Source organism: Saimiri boliviensis, chromosome 3, assembly GCF_048565385.1.
Source record: "Saimiri boliviensis isolate mSaiBol1 chromosome 3, mSaiBol1.pri, whole genome shotgun sequence".
In the NCBI taxonomy this organism is placed as follows: Eukaryota; Metazoa; Chordata; class Mammalia; order Primates; family Cebidae; genus Saimiri; species Saimiri boliviensis.
Genome location: NC_133451.1, coordinates 173813559 through 173830924, shown reverse-complemented (window position 1 = coordinate 173830924; position 17366 = coordinate 173813559). Strand labels below are relative to the sequence as shown.

At 38.7% G+C, this 17366-nt stretch overlaps 1 protein-coding gene and 1 long non-coding RNA gene across 7 annotated transcripts in view; one reads left to right on the top strand and one right to left on the bottom strand.

Moving 5' to 3' along the window:
• Window positions 1–383: 383 nt before the first annotated feature.
• Window positions 384–4056, bottom strand: LOC141584088 (uncharacterized). Its single transcript, XR_012517048.1, has 2 exons — window positions 3767–4056; window positions 384–2868 (listed from the first exon to the last, which is right to left on the bottom strand). It is a non-coding gene; the product is annotated as an uncharacterized LOC141584088 (long non-coding RNA).
• Window positions 4057–4128: 72 nt separating this feature from the next.
• Window positions 4129–17366, top strand: part of SAP30 (Sin3A associated protein 30) — a 43128-nt gene continuing 29890 nt past the window's right edge. For 5 of the 6 annotated variants that reach the window (XR_012517044.1, XR_012517045.1, XR_012517047.1 and 2 more), the window contains exons 1-3: window positions 4129–4735; window positions 6688–6813; window positions 7221–7319. Coding sequence is in view for 2 of the 6 variants with exons in the window: in XM_039479179.2 (XP_039335113.1) it covers window positions 4421–4735; window positions 6688–6813; window positions 7221–7319 (540 nt within the window). In the remaining 4 variants the exon portion in view is untranslated. Of the gene's footprint in view, window positions 4736–6687; window positions 6814–7220; window positions 7320–10542; window positions 12490–17366 lie in introns of those variants that run through there. The other variant, XM_039479178.2, reaches the window with a different exon arrangement.

The window sequence follows — 17366 nt, the reverse complement described above, 5'->3', positions numbered from 1 at the left end:
AGCCCCCAAAATCTGATTCCAACCTTGACTACGAATTACACTCAAATCAAGGAGTTCTTATACCTGCCCTAAATATGAAGATTTGTAGAAATAAAGCAGAGTTGTTGTAAAAATTTATCTAAACAAATAAATTCACTGAAGACATACTTTAAATCCGGCAGTGAGAATTAACATGTCCCCTACTCCAGGAATCTTTTCTAATTGCCAGAAAGGAATCATTTCCTCCTATGCACTATGTCTGTACTTTCTCTCTAATTTTATTGAGGTTTTTATTACATGCTTGTTAAGCTACCTGTGTGTCCTACCAGACAAGGAACTTCAAAATAGCTAGGACCCTCTCAATTATTTTTGTGTCTCCAGGGCCTAGAAAAGATTCTAGTATGTAAGAAGTGACTGTTTAATAGGATGTTTTTACAACCACTATATTGTGTGTAAAGGAGACATAGTTACAGTTCTTTACTTGAGTAAATTTCATATGAAACTGACAACTATACATACCATGTAGCTTAAGGGATACACAAAGTACTTATCAGTCAGCATCTTTTTCCTACTGAATTTACATGATTTGGTCACATTTTGCAGAAGATAGATTATAAGCTTTTAAGCACAAGAACCAAACAATATCATGAATTATTTTAAAAATACATAAATGTACAAAGAAAAAAATATGAAAATTCAACATCCCACTGTCAGGTATCGGATTATTTTTAATAAATAAAAACTTTAAAATTCAGAAGGAACCATCTTTTAGCCATTCCCGGTGTGAAAATTGATCACACAATCTGGATCATTCTTATTACATCCAACTAAGTCAGAATTGAGGAACCATAGGAAAAAGCAATCTGGGCATACAGCTCAAAGATTCATAAAGTTTTTTACAGCCCAGCTGTTAAAACGGCCTGCAGTACCTCTAAGACCAGTTTTACCGAGTAGTTGCTATGACTAAGATTGGTTTCACCTACCCCTATCACTCACCAATCAGCGCTTCCCAGCTTCCCAAAAGCTTACTGGCGCCAATGAGCATTCTTTCAAAACAGTAACATTTCTCTTTCTAATAAAACTCTTGATTTTCTCTTTGTTCTTCTGACATACCAAAGACCACCCAGTCTCTGAATATGTACTGAATTGCAATTCTTGGTTCCCCCCAAAAAACCATTAAATTTAGAAATTCATCTCTTCATATTTTATGTTTACTTTGACACGATATACAAATTCCTTGGTCTCCTTCGTTGGAGATGAGCATCACTCTGAAATTGGGATGTATCCATCCATCGGTATGTTCTCATTTTTACCACTTAAGAAAATATATCCAGGCCGGCACGGTGGCTCACACCTGTAATCCCAGCATTTTGGGAGGCCGAGGCGGGCAGATCACAAGGTCAAGAGATCGAGACCATCCTGGCCAACATGGTGAAACTCCTGTCTCCACTAAAAATACAAAAATTAGCCGGGTGTGGTGGTGCGTGTATGTAATCCCAGCTACTCGGGAGGCTGAGGCAGAAGAATTGCTTGAACCGGGAGGTGGAGATTGCAGTGAGCCGAGATTGCGCCACTGCACTCCAGCCTGGCGACAGAGCAAGACTCCATCTTAAAAAAAAAAAAAAGAAAGAAAGAAAAAAGAAAATATATTCATAAATAATATATAGGTATTCTGGGTTTTGTCAGGTTTTGTCTTTTTGTGAGACAGAGTCTCGCTCTGTCACTCAGGCTGGAGTGTAGTGGTGTCATCTCAGCTCACTGCAACCTCCACCTCCTGGGTTCAAGCGATTCGCCTCCCGGGTAGCTGGTACCTCAGGCTTGCGAGACCACTTCTGGCTAATTTTTTTTTTTTTTTTTTTTTTTTTTTTTTTTTTGAGACAGAGTTTCACTCTTGTTGTCCAGGCTGGAGTGCAATGGCGCGATCTCAGCTTACCATAACCTCCGCCTCTCGGGTTCAAGTGATTCTCCTGCCTCAGCCTCCGCTGTAGCTGGGATTACAGGCATGCGTCACACACCCATCTAATTTTGTGTTTTTAATAAAGACGAAGTTTCTCCATGTTGGTCAGACTGGTCTCAAACTCCCGATCTCAGATAATCCACGCGCCTTGGTTTCCCAAAGTGTTGGGATTACAGGTGTGAGCCACAGCTTCCGACTGTGTCGTAATACTTTAAGCCAGCGTTATCTAATGTAACAGGTACAATTTATTGTAATCTTTTTTTAACCCATTACATCGAAAATATTTAAACATATATAAAATGTTTTAATGTGCGATTCAATACTCTTTTTGAAAATTTCTTGTACTAAGTCCAGAAATAAAAATCCAGCTGACATACACTTACAGCACATCTCAATTCACATGCTAGAGTTCATAAAATTTAAGTTGGAAAAACAGATTCATATATCTTGTTGCAAACATACTTAAAAGTGTTCCAACAATTGAATCGGGCATCAGCGTTTTGTTTTGTTTTTAGTTTAATTCAAATTCAATTAATGATTCCGTTCTTCCGTGTCAACCACATTTCAAGTCCTGAGTAGCCACATATGGCTAGAGAACAGCCTACTGGAAAGTGCAGCTTAAGGAGATACACTAAGTACTTATCAGGCAGCATCTTGTTCCTACTGAATTTATGTAGTATTTAAATTGTTTTTCTTTGCCATATCCTAGAACTCAAGTGCACAGATGCAATGGATACCTTTGAATTTCTGCGTCGATGGCATTTTGCGTTTAAAAGGATCATCTGGGCAGGTTGGCACACTCCTGTAATCCCAGCTACTCGGAAGGCTGAGGCAGGAGAATCGCTTGAACCCAAGACGGGGGAGGTTGTAGTGATCGGAGGTTGTAGGATTGCGCCACTGCATTGCACTCCATCCTGGACGACAGGGCGAGACTGTCTCAAAAGAAAAAAAAAATCATTTATCACTAAATTTATTCACTAAAAGAACTTGCAAAAAAAAAAAAAAAAAAACCCTACTGCCTAAAAAAATATTTTTAAACGTATTTTTGTTTAAGCAGCATATACTGATAAATAATGATGCGTGGTAATTAGTAAAGGGGCAGCTTTCATATGAGCCTCTCCCCGCCCTCCGCAAGCACTTCCCCGCCGGCCCGCCCGAACATACACGCGTACGCGCGCACACACACGTACACACGCGCGCGCCCGGGAGCACAGACAGGCAAGCGCGCGCGCACAAACGCCCGCAGCCCTCGCGGGGGCGCACGCGCCTGCCAGGACTCAGGACACGCGCCTTCTACCCCCTGCGCCCGGTAGACCTCATGCAGGGAAGTTTCTGGGAACAGTCGAGCAGCCTTTGTATTGGTGGCGTTCCAGTCTCCTTCTAAATGATATGACTCCGCCCTTCCCCACAACCGTTTGGGGAGAAGTGGAAAAGGTCGGGCGTGGAGGCGAAAAGGAGTCCTGTGGTCAACTGGTCCGTACTCAACCTCAGGAAGCGGCCAACTCTGTGCGCCCAAGAATAAAACATGTCCCTTGCGGGAACTTGCAAGGATTTAGAGACGGTCCCGCACTGAGGCTTTGGAAGGAGGGCCTGTCACAGTCGAGAGGTCCGGATGGGTGTTCTCCTCCCAGTAGGTGACCTATTAATTTGCTGCCTCAGTAGTTGGTCAAGCCGGGGTGTTAGCGGCGGGACCTCCAGGACCCGAAGAGCGCCAGTTCTCCTGCCTTCTCCTTGGTTTGGGTTTCCCACAAAAGCGCGGTCACACCAAAAACTGTGTCTCCACGAAAGCGAAACGGTCTCGAAACTTTTTTTCCCCACACGCTCACTTACTTTCCACACCACCCCCATCCTTTTATGCTTCGCCTCAGGAGTCGAGCGACTTCTCTGAATACCAATTCTACCAAATCTCAGGAACTATACACAGCCCGACTTCCCGAGAGAAACAGAGAGAAAACACTGCAAACCCCAGTCACACGCTCCTGTTTTCCCGGTACTGAGGGAAAAAAAAAAAAAAAAAAAAAAAGTGGGTCCGTCGCCGCGCTATGCATGCTAGGATTAGTAGTTCCTCCATCCCGCAGGGCGCGGGGTTAGGGCGGAGCTCAGGTTGATTCCGTGGCACAGAACTACAATTCCCGTGGTGCCGCGCGGCAGAAAGAAAGGGGCGGGACGGGAGGGGGCGCGTTGCGCTTGCGCAGGCAACGGGGCCGGAGGGAGGCGGAGGCGAAGAGGTCCAACTGCTGAAGTCCCCATGTGACAGTGAGCGGGGTCCCCGCTCCAGGAGACGCCGGAATCCGCGTCCCAGCCCTCAGCAGTGTCCGCTGTTCCGGTGCCAGCAGAGAGCAGCAGGCCCGGGACAGTTGGTGTTTGGCCGTGCGTCTGTCTAACTTGGTGTGCAGAGTGCACTGCCGCTGCTGGAGCTGAGCGAGGCTTAGCGACCAGGAGAGCGCGGATTTCTGTCAGCGTCGGCGCTCCGAGCTCGGAGACATGAACGGCTTCACGCCCGACGAGATGAGCCGCGGTGGGGATGCGGCCGCCGCAGTGGCCGCGGTGGTCGCTGCCGCGGCCGCCGCCGCCTCGGCGGGGAACGGGACCGGCGCCGGCGCCGGGGCCGAGGTGCCTGGCGCGGGGGCGGTGTCGGCGGCGGGGCCCCCGGGGGCGGCCGGGCCGGGCCCCGGGCAACTGTGCTGCCTGCGGGAGGATGGCGAGCGGTGCGGCCGGGCAGCGGGCAACGCCAGCTTCAGCAAGAGGATCCAGAAGAGCATCTCGCAGAAGAAGGTGAAGATCGAGCTGGATAAGAGCGTAAGTCACTGCGGGGCCGCCCTGCCGCCCCCCGCGCGCCCCCCACCCCGGGGCGTCAGGAGCCCGGCGAAGACTCGGGTGGTCGGCCGGGTCCCCCAGACCTGGCCGCAGTGCGGACTCGTGCGGTCTGTGGTTGGAGGCGAACAGCAAAGTCGCCGCAACTCCGACCGCCTCCCGGGCGCGCCGCGCACACACGCCGGCGTTCCCCGCCCGCCCGTCCTGCCTCCCAGCCTCCCGCTGCCTGCGTCCCTCCCGCGCGCTGTCCTCGCGCTTCCTCCTCCTCCGCGATCGGGACACGGAACAAAGGGGACCGCCGCGCCGAGGGCCCACAGTAGTTTCCTGGCAGCCCGGCAGCCTCTGGTGGAATGGAGGCGCCTTTGTTTCGCTGCCCGAGCTGGTGTTTGACCCGAGGCGGCACTAACTCCCCGGGTCTAGGGGTCAGTGGAGGACCTTCGCGAGCAAGGAAGAGCTTGTTCTTTTCGGTGTTCGCCTCCCTGTTCCGAGCGTAGCGAGAGGGAAGCAGAGCTCGCCCGCTGCTGGCGGGGCGCCGGGCTGGTCCACGGCGTTTGCGCTGTCAGCTCCGAGGGCAGCTCCTCCCGTGGTGGGGAGCACGGAGCCCCTGCGGCTTTGCCATCCATCCCCTTGGCAGCCATCAGGATTTCTTCTTTCCTCCTTTTGCACATAGATGGTCCTTTCGTTTGACCATCTATGAGGGTTTTTTGTTTGTTTGTTTGTTTGTTTTTTTTTTTTTTTTTTTTTTTTTTTTTTTTTTCAGAAACAACCGTTGCTACTTTGGGGAGCTCTGGCTGTCGGTGAATGAATAACATGGTTTCAAGAACCCAGCCCAAGTCCTGCATATTTTTATCTTGCGCTTAGCTTTGAAGTAAATTGAAAAGCCTGTTCGCTCAGTCCTTGTTTGTTTAAAATGTCAGTCGACAGCTCGCAGGAGTATATGTCATTAAAGTTTTTGAAAAGTTGATTTGTGACGCTTTTTGCCAGTTTAAACAGTTTCTTCAGTGTTACCCAAGAGAAACTTTTCAGGTGAACTGGCATAATTTCAGATTGCTTTGGAAAAATGTGTTACAGATAAATACATTGATTTGATATTCAGAAAAGTTTATGACTGAAATTTAAATATAGTTAAGATATGAAATCGATGGCTCATTTGTAAAAACGGATGGTTTTGTATCTGGAATATAATTTGGGTGTTAAGTTAGAAAGACTAGAAAGATACATTGTATTACTAAAATATGCTCTTCTTTGAGTAGAGAAAGTACTATCAAGTAGCGAAAGTGTGGGCAACATCATCTTTCCCCTTATCAGTTAAAAATTCAACATGAACTAATTCAAGTCACCCTCCCTGTAATTTATTTATTTAGAGACAAAGTCTCACTCTGTTATTTAGGCTGGAGTGCGGTGGCGCGATCTCGGCTCACTGCAATCTCCACCCACCAGGTTCAAGCGATTCTCCTGCCATGGTCTCCTGAGTAGCTGGGATTACAGGCTTGTGCCACCATAGCCGGCTAATTCTTTTTGTATTTTTAGTAGAGTCGAGATTTCACCATGTTGGCCAGGCTTGTGTAGAACTCCCGAGTTCAAGTGGGCCACCGGCCTCAGCCCTCCCAAAGTGCTGGGATTTCAGGGGTGAGCCACCGCGACCGGCCCCTCACTGCAGTTTGATGACAAAACCCAGAGGGTTGGGATTTCTCATTCTCCCCTCCCTCCTTCCCTTCCCCAAATGGCACCGAACCCTCCTTCCCCATCTGCCTTCCTTTTTACAGTATTCCAGACATCTTATGTTTTAACAGGGCATAGGATTTAAAAGTAGAAATATTCCATTGTCTTAACAATGGCCCATCTTGGCTGTCTTTATTTTTAATAACTCACTGTGGCATATGTGTTTTATTATTTTACTGTAATCATAAGCAGTGTGTGAAACTTTTCTGTTTCAGGCAAGGCATCTTTATATATGTGATTATCATAAAAACTTAATTCAGAGTGTTCGAAACAGAAGAAAGAGAAAAGGGAGTGATGATGATGGAGGTGATTCACCTGTTCAAGATATTGATACCCCAGAGGTAGATGGAAGTTTTTTATGCTTAATATAAATCCTAAGTAGTGTATTCTGAAACCTTTACAAAAAAGTATGAACAGTCTTTTAAGTCTTTAGAACATTCGAGAAATCTGAAAATGAAAGCAAAATTAAATATAACCAGTTTGACATGCATTTGCACAGTTGGAATTGTTACATTTTAAATTGGCAATTTTTACAGCTCTGTTGCCATGTAACTTTTTTTGGACCTGTTTATATTTATCCCCAAAAGATTAAAGTGTTTAATAATTTATAGGTTTGATTATGTAAAAGGATTTTTTGATAATGGAATTAAATTTTTATTGTGCTGAAGTTAAAATGTTTGTTATACATATCAATGATAAATTTTCAACAAATTGTATGAATTAATTTATGCATGTTAATTTTTTCTAGGTTGATTTGTACCAATTACAAGTGAATACACTTAGAAGATACAAAAGACACTTCAAGCTACCAACCAGACCAGGACTTAATAAAGCACAACTTGTTGAGGTATATATGAGTTTTAAACTGTTTAAACTATCTGCTCAACCAAGAGATTATTAAATGCTAATGAAAGTATTAACGTAGTATATGTAATGGTATATTTTAGGTAGAAAGAACAAAGTTAAAAAAATCTATTGTGGAAGAATCTAGTTGTCTAGAAATGTTTGTCTGCCACTTAGGAAATTCCTTTTTTAATGACTACTGAGTAGATTGTGTACAGCACCTTTTGATACTGGCTTTCAAAATGTGTTGTTTGTTTGTTTGTTTTTTGAGAATGGAGTCTTGCTCTGTCTCCCAGGCTAGAGTACCATGGCATGATCTTGGTTCACTACAACCTCTGCCTGCTAGGTTCAAACAGTTCTCCTGCCTCAGCCTCCCAACTAGCTGGGACTTTAGGTGTACGCCACCACACCAGGCTAATTTTTGTATAATATTTTTAGTAGAGATGAGGTTTCACCCTGTTGGCCTGACTTGTCTCAAACTCCTGACTTCAAGTAATCTGCCCACCTCAGCCTACAAAAGTGCTGGGATTATAGGTGTGAGCCACCGTGCCTGGCCCTCAAAATGTTGAATGAGAGCTTTTTAAATCCTCACTTTAGAAATCTATTAACTTAAAATTCCATTTAACTAGCAAACATTTAAGCATCTAATTGAGGCATAATAAAATTTAATTAACAAGCCTAAATGTCCTTATTAGAATTTATTTTTTAAAGTGGTGGAATAGGTCTACAAATCAGCCCCTAAACAGTTTTTTTATAATTTGCTGACTTAAGTATTTCAAAATTTGTCCTTGTTGATGTTAGTTTTATTAGAGACAGCCATGTTTTCTTCACATCTACAAGAGGCAAAAGCTTTTCTTTTACCCAAGCTTTTACTTGTAGTTTGCTTTTATAGAGGACTTCTGGTCAGGCAATGAATTGTGAAAAGTTAATGGAGTGCGTATATGTTCTCCGGATACAGTAGAACCAAGAAATCTATGCATCCTATTAAGATATTTATAGATTTATACTTTAACCATATTTAAAATAAAAATTTTTACTTGCAGTTACTTAGGAGGATTGATTGAGCCTAGGAGTTTGAGTCACCATGGGCAACATAGCAACACTCTTAAAAAAAAAAAAAAATTACCCTACCAGACAAAATAGAAGTGTAGATATATAAATCAGTTTTCTCATGTTCTTGCATGGATTTAGTAGTTACCCAACATTTTCTAAAATGTGCATATTGAACAAAATGAAATATCAGTAGAAGATACATTTATTTGGGAGAATGTTTTTTAACATTGTTAAAATCCAACATATTAACTATTTAGCTAAAATTTCTTCTTTATTTCTTGGTTAGGCAACACAGATCTAATTTTTCTTTACTTTTGATTTGAAAGATTAAGGTCTTTTTGAGTTGTATAATACATTAATGTAACATAAATGTAGGTATTGCCCACCATGATAAAATATTTCAATAGCCACTAATGGAGTAAAGGCACCTCTGTTTTGGGACAATTAAGAACCAAAGAACTGTTTATTTTAAATGTTATATTTAAATATAAATTAAACCTGAAATTTTTGATAAAGTAACCTTCTAAGAACAGTTTTATTATTTCTAGAGCTATTTTTTTTTGTAATTAAGAGATAGCCATGAGTGTTACATTTTACTTAATCAGAAATGCAGATATTGACAGGTTAAGGACTGTGTAGTTGTAGCACATGTATTTTAAGACAGGGGTCCCCACCCCAGGGCCATGGACTGGTATTGGGCGGTGGCCTGTTAGCAAAGGGTGGGTAGAGTGGAAGGTGAATACTGGCTAGCAAGCATTACTGCCTGAGCTCCACCTCTTGTCAGATCAGCCACAGCGTTAGATTCTCATAGGAGCCCAAACCCTCTTGTGAAGTGCACATGTGAGAGAACTAGGTTGTATGCTTGTTATAAGAATCTAGTGCCTGATGATCTGAGGTGGAACAATTTCATACCAAAACCAACTCCCCTACCCCAATCTACAAAAATTGCCTTCCATGAAATCGATCTCTGGTGACAAAAAAGTTGGGAACCCCTGTTTTAAGGGATTCCAGGGTTGTATGCTAAGTCTAAGTGTCTTAGTTATTGTATGGATGAACTTTTTTCTTAAGAAATTTTATTTTCTGGAATCTAAATATGCATGTCAGCCTCCCAGGTGAGTCTGTTATTCTTCTATTAGTAATTGCAGTATGTATGTTATGTTAGAACAATGAAAAGGCAAGGAAGAGGTAAACATCCTTCCTTGCCTTATGTTACACATGTTATGTTAATATATAAATTGTTTGCTGCAAATTATATTCATTCATATGTTATTTAGCTCTTTTTCATTTTCCATTCCTAATTTTTATTCAGAAAAAAGGAACCTTAACCAAAGAATGTTGCCAATGTATGAATGAATGAATATAATTTGCAGCAAACAATTTATATGGTTACTGTTTGTTTCTCTACTACCGAACGTTTTCAACTTCATACTTCTCCTTTTTCTATCGATAGGATCGAAACCATTGCAGGTTTAATGATGCATGTGGTCTCTTACTCATTTAAAGTTTAAAAGTAAAAGTATTTATTCCCTACTCTAGATTCCAATTGTAAAATTTATGATTTTCATTTTATTTATGTATTTATTTTTGAGACAGAGTCTTGCCATGTCACCCAGGCTGGAGTCCAGTGGTGTGATCTTGACTCATTGCAACCCCCACCTTCCAAGTTCAAGCAATCCTCCTGCCACAGCCTTCCAAATAGCTGGGATTACAGGTGTACACTACGCTACCACGCCTAGCTAATTTTGTTTTTGTTTTGTTTTTGTTTTTGTTTTTTTTTGGTAGAGATGGGGTTTTGTCACGTTGCTCAGGCTGGTCTCGAACTCCTGGGCTTAAGTGATCCACCTCAGCCTCCCAAAGTGCTGGGTGTATAGGCATAACCCACCGCATCCAGCCCAATTATAAAATTTAAAATAAATAAAAGGAAAATATATTTTCTAATCAATGTATATATTGAGTAGGCCAAAGGATCCTTTGAAATCACACTATCTCTTGTTCATAACATTTTATTCTTAAATGCTTTTTGTCCTGTTGATATTTTGCTAAATATAATTTTTAAAGGAAATAGCCCTTATCACATAGCACTTTTTCTTTTGATGAAACAATATTTTTTACCTAGTTTATGAAAACTGTTATCTCTAAAATTTAATTTCCTTAATTTTTTTTTTTCTCTATAGATAGTTGGTTGCCACTTTAGGTCTATTCCAGTGAATGAAAAAGACACCTTAACATATTTCATCTACTCAGTGAAGAATGACAAGAACAAATCAGATCTCAAGGTTGATAGTGGTGTTCACTAGGAGACGTGGAATTGAGACTAATAACTTGGATGTTAACACTGTTTACTGTTTTTTCACATGTAGAAATGTTCCTTGTGTATTTTTTCTACAGGGGGTTTTCTCTGATTTTATTTTCTTTGTTTCTGACTCTAATAATTAGTAGGAAACTCATCTAAAATGAGCTTTCCTAAATTAAAAACTATTTTAAATAAAGGTTATTACTATTATAGTTGCTTCAGTGTATTTATTTTGTGAAACGTGATTTTTCTTTTAAACTGATTGAGGGATCAGTATTCAGATTTTAATGTAAAGTCCTTCATTTTGTAGCCCCCCCTTATTTTTAAACTTCCAAAAAATTAACAGGTTAAGGAGAAGTAACAAATATAGCAAATTTGCATTCTCTGGGACAGTCTGACTTGGAATTGAAGATATTCTAAATAACATTATTTTTTAAAGTGCTTCATAATGCTAGCAAATTTGAAAAATAAACTACTGGAATGCAGCTTCTTTTTTTTTTTTTTTTTTGTTATTATTACTTGTTGGAGTACTAAGAAGAACAAATAGTTTATATACTCACCTACTTCCAGAGAAGACTTAATTGCCGGTAAAGATAAACATAATGCTGAAAGTTGAAACAAGAACATAAAATTAAATAGTCGTTTTTTAAAATTTTGTCTTTCAGAAAAGATATTTATGTGACATGAATCTAGAAAGTGCCTCTGCTATGCCCCTAAATTTTTAGTGATGTCCTGTACTGTTTATGTTGCAAATTGTAACTAATAAGTTGAAGAGGTCTAGATACCTAACAAGATCTTCATTTAAATTTTGGTTATATATAGCTCTGACTTGATTTATATCTCCTATTTGTGTTTCCTTCTCTGTCAATTTTCTATCAAACATTCTAAACTTCTGCTTTTCCTGAGATCATATTGCTTTGCTAAATTCTTAAAATTACAAATAAAATTTATAGCTTGTGACATGAGCAGAAAAAAAAAAAAACAGCTTCAGCAAAATGTTCTGAGATAAAGCTGCAGATTTTAGCTGGAAATGGATGAGACCATTAATGTAGTTCATGATTTCTTAAAGTTGACATTTGGACTTAATAGTTCTGTTTTGTGGGAGACTGTTCAGTCTTTTGGAGGATTAGCAGCATCCCTAAGTCCACTCAGTAGGTACCAGCAGCTCCCCCAAGGTATGACAACCAAAAATTCCTCTAGACACTGCCAAACATACTTTGGGGTCAAAATCACAGCTAGTTGAGAACTGCTGATGTAACTAAAGTACTGCATCTAAAGTACTAGTTCATTAGTAGGTGCTGTGCTACTATATTTTCAAGTGTATTGACAGCTAGAAAATATAATGAACAATAAAGCAACTGGTCATTTGTTTGGCTATGACCATTTAAAGATTTACTTGCTACTTTATTGACAAGCACAAGCCATGTTAATTGCTTTTATAGACACTTCTCATTTCTGGCATTCTGGAAATCTGTGAGATTTCTTATAAAAACATTTGAGGCTGGATACAGTGGCTCACACCTGTAATCCCAGCACTTTAGGAGGCCGAGTGTGACAGATAACTTGAGCTGAGGCATTCAAGGCCAGCCTTGGCAACGTGGTGAAACCTTATCTCTGCAAAAAAAAAAAAAAAAAAAAAAAATGCAAAAATTACCTAGGCATGGTGGCACAAATCTGTAGTCCCAGCTACTTGGGAAGCTGAGGTGGTAGAAAAACTTCAGCCTGGGAGATGAGAGCTGCAGTGAGCCCTCATCACCACCAGCACTGCACTCCAGCCTGGGCATTGGAGTGAGACCCTGACTCACAAAAAAAAAAAAAAAAAGCAAAACCCATATTCTGTTTTTGTGAAAAAACCCTTGAAATTATTTGCTGACATAAAAATATGAACATAACCTTTGACTGGCAATGTTAATTTTATATAATTATTTGAATAATAAAATGTTTTATAAAATATGAAGAGTTCTGGATGCAGTTATTAAATGAAATCAGATCTTTGTTAAAACAATTTAAAATATGAAAAATCATATCTTGCCAGTTGAGAACTTCCAGAACTCACTGAAGCTGAGTAACTTAAGAAGTTGTAATGTAAAAGTCAGTTTTATATGAAAATTTCAGTTCTTTACCATTGGATTTTTTGAATGATGAATTCACTAGAAACTACTCTTACTTATCCATATCTGAACAAAAAATAAGTGGAAAGTCATATTTCTAGAAGAGTATAGGTTACTTTTGTTGTTACAGCATTAAGAGAAGGATCTAAATTTAAATGCCAGTAGAAGTAGGAGGAAAAAGCATACCGAATATATAGCAGGGGCTCAAAAAGTAAGTTAGTTATTTGATTACTAACTTCAAAAGAGTAATTTTGGGAAAGTCCTAAAAATTAATGCCTGAAATACATGACTTTACAAGAAATAAATGCTGTATTTTTCTATATAAAGTCTTTTTAATTTGAGAAATTTATAAAATACACAGTTAATCGTTTTAAAGTGTACAATATGGAGGTATTTAGTTTATTTACTATATTGCATAACCAGCAGCTCTAATTTCACACTTTTTTGTCACTCTACAGAAACAGCCATACATAGTCACTCCCCCTTCCTCCTTCTCCCTATTCCCTGGTAACCTCTATTCTGCTTTTTCTCTCTATGAATTTGCCTGTTCTGGATATATTATAAGGGAATCATACTATGAAGTACTGCAAGCTTTATGAACCTTGAAAACATGCCAAAACGCATAATGCTAAAAGGCATGCTTTCAAGGTTCATCCAACTTGCAGTACTTCATTCCTTTTTCAGGGTGAATAATATTTCATTGTATCTATTGAACACAGTTTGTTTTTCTATTCATTTGTTGATAAACATTGGTTTTCTACCTTTGGCTATTACGAATAGTGCTGCTGTAAACAGTCATGTATGAGTTTTTCTGTGGGCATGTTTTCATTTCTCTTGGGTGTATACCTAGCAGAACTGCTGATATATAAATAATTCTGTGCTTAACTTTTTGAGTAACTTCCCATCTTTTCCAAGTAGCTATACTCTTTTACACTTCCACCAGCAATGTACAAAGGATCTATTTCTTCAATTCACTAACACTTGTATTTCATTTAAAAAAAAATTAAAGCCTTCCTACTGGGTATGAAGTGGTATCTCATTGTGGATTTTATTTATATTTCCTTAATAATCAATTTTATTCAGTATCTTTTCATGTGCTTTTGGCCACTTATATATCTTCTTTGGAGAAATGTTTATTCAAGTCCTTTTTATTTTATTATTATTTTTAGTTGGGTTGTTTGTTTTTTGTTCTTGAAATGTAGGGCAGTTTATTTATTGTGGGTATTAAACTTTTATAAGATATATGATGTGCAAATATTTTCTCTCATTCTGTAAGTTGTCTTTCACAGTTTTGATAATGTTCTTTGATGCACAAAAGTTTTAAATTTTTACATAGTTCAATTTATTTTTCCTTTGTTGCTCATATTTTTGGTGTCAAAAGAATCCATTGCCAAAACCAACACCATAAACATTAATGTATATGTTTTCTTCTAGGAGTTTTACAGTTTTAGCTCCTAAATTTAGATTGTTGAATCGTTGTGAATCAATTTTTGTGTATGAATGAGGTAGGGGTCAAACTTCATTCTTTTGCATGTGGTTAGTCACTTGTCCCAGCATGATTTGTTGAAGAAACTATTCTTTCCCAACTGAATGGTCTTGACACCCTTGTTGAAAATCAGTTGGCCATAGGTGTTTATTTCTACACTCTCAATTCTATTCTGTGTTCTATGTATTTATTCTTATGCCAATACTATACTCTTTTGACTACCGTAGTATTGTAGTAAGTTTTGAAATCAGGAAGTGGGAGTCTTTCTACTTTGTTTTTTCATTATTGTTTTGGCAATTCAGGGCCCCTTTCAGTTCCATATGAATTTGAGGATTGGTTTTTTTTCCATATTTGCCCAAAAGGCTATTAGAATTTTGATAGGGATTACACTGAATCTATGGACCAATTTTAGATTGCCAGCTTAACAATATTAAGCATTCCAAACCATGAATATGGAGTATCTTTCCATTCATTTAGGTCTTCTTTAATTTCTGCAGTGTTTTATCATTTCCACCTCGTGGTCTTTCACCTCTTGGTTAAATTAGTTTTGGTTAAATATAGTTTCCACCTCTATAGTGTTTCACCTCTTGGTTAAACTTATGTTTAGGTGTTTTCTTCTTTTTGACACTATTGTAAATATATTGTTTTCTTAAATTCTTTTTTGAATCATTCTTTAGAGATGAGTGCTGATGCTGTCACTGTGCTGAATTTATCAGCTCTAATAGTTTTTGTGTGTGTGTGTGGATTCCATGGGGTTTTTCTATATATAGAATCATGTTATCTGCAAACAAAGATGGTTTTACTGCTTCCTTCCCAAACTGGATGCCTTTTATTTATTTTCCTTGCCAAATTGCCCTGGCTACGATTTCCAACACAATGTTAAACAGTAGTGGTGAAAACAGAAATTGGTGTCTTGTTCCTTTTCTTAGGAGGAAAACTTTCAGTCTTTGATCGTTCAGTTTGATGTTAGCTGTAAGTTTTCATAAATGTTCTTTATCATTTTAAGGAAGTCCTATTCTATTGCTAATTTACTAAATTTTTTTTTTATTATGAAAGAGTGTTGAATTTAGTCAAATACTTTTGATCTTTTTTTTTCTTAATAGTATTGTTATGATTTTTTTTTCTAAGTGTATTGTTTTTTTGTTTGTTTGTTTGTTTGTTTTGAAACGGACTCCCCCTGTTGCCAGGCTGGAGTGCAGTGGCAAGATCTTGGCTCACTGCAACCTCTGACTCCCTAGTTCAAGTGATTCTCCTGCCTCAGCCTCCTTAGTAGCTGGGATTACAGATACACACTACCACACCCAGCTAATTTTTGTATTTTTAGTAGAGATGGGGTTTTACCACTTTGGCCAGGATGGTCTCCATCTACTGACGTCATGATCCATCTGCCTTGACCTCCCCAAGTGCCGGGTTTACAGGTGTGAGTCACCACACCCAGCCTACATTGTTCTTATGTTGAAGCCCCCTCAAATTTCTGGGGTAAGTCCCACTTGGTTATAGTGCATAATTCTTTTAATGTGCTGTGGGATTTGATTTGCTAGTATTTCCTGGAGGGTCTTTGTGTCTATATTCATGAGGGATATTGGTCTATGGTTTTCTGATGGTATCTTTATGTGATTTTGGTATCAGGATAATGCTGGCCTCACAGAATGTGTTAGGAAGTACTCTTTCCTCTTCTATTTTTTGGAGATTTTCAAGTAAGAATGATATTAATTCATCTTTAAATGTTTGACAGAACTTACAGGTGAACTGATCTGTTCTAGGATATTTCTTTGATAGAAGAGTTTTGACTGATTTAATCTTTTTACGTATATAGGTATTTTTTGCTATATATAGGTCTGTTGAGATTTTGTGTTTCTTTTTAAGCTATTTTTGGTAAGTCATGGAATTTGTATATTTCACCTGGATTATCTAATTTGTTGTCATACAAATTGTTCCTAAAATTCTCTTGTGATACTTTTAATTTTTGTAAAGTCAGCAGTAATATCCCAGGCTTTATTTCTGATTCTAGTTATTTATGTCTTCTTGCTTTTTTCTGAGTAGTGTAGCTTAAAGATTTGTCAATCTTGTTGGCATTTTGTTTGAATTCATGGATTTTTTTTTCCCCTTTTCTCTATTTTCTCTTTTTGGATCTTGGTTAATTTCTTCTGCTGGCTTTGGATTTAGTTTACTCTCCTTTGTCTATTTTCTTAATGTGTAAAGTTAGGTTGATTTGAGATATTCTTTTTAATGCAGGCATTTACAGCTATACATTTTTCTCTGAATACTGCTTTTCCTGCATCTTGTAAGTGAACAACAAGCTGTTGTGAACAAGTTTCAGGTGTTTGTTCCAGGTATTTGTGAATTTTCTGGTTTTCCTTCTGTATTGATTACTAGCCTCTTTTTATTGTGCTTCAAAAAGAGAGTTTGTGTCACCTTAGTCTTTGTAAGCTTATAAATAATTGTTTTATGGAACAACATATAGTCTGTTTTAAAGAATGTTCCATGTGTACTTGAGAAGACTGTATTCTGCTATTGTCGAGTAGAATGTTCTGTATATGTTTGTTGGGTCTAGTTGGTTTTATAGTATCGTTCAAGCCCCCTGCTTCCTTACTGGTTTTCTTTCTACTTGTCTATCAATTGTGGGAAGTGAAGCACTGAGGTCTCCACCTATTATTATAGAATTGTATATTTCTCCCTTCAGTTTTCTAAAGGTTCATTGTATGTATTTTCTGGCTGTCATCTGGTGCATATATGTTTATAATTGTCATATCTTTTTGATAAATTGAAACTTTTAACAATATAAAATGTCCTTTGCTCTTGTAAAATATTTTTACTTAACATCTAATTTGTCTATTATTAGTATAGCCATCCCAACTCTTTTTTGGTTATAATTTGCACATATGTACATAAAGTTTTAATAGCAAAATTCAGATTATGATATCTAAGCAAGTGATGGTGGTTTGGGAATAAATTTTGATCATGTTACTGTTTATTCATTTAGTGGAGTTATTTTTTAAATGTCAAGCAAGGTTTTACTTATAAGCTAAGACAATAGATGCAGGGAAACCAATATTTAGAGAAAAATTTGCTGTTTTTATACTTATGTGTATATTTTTAAGGGTGAAT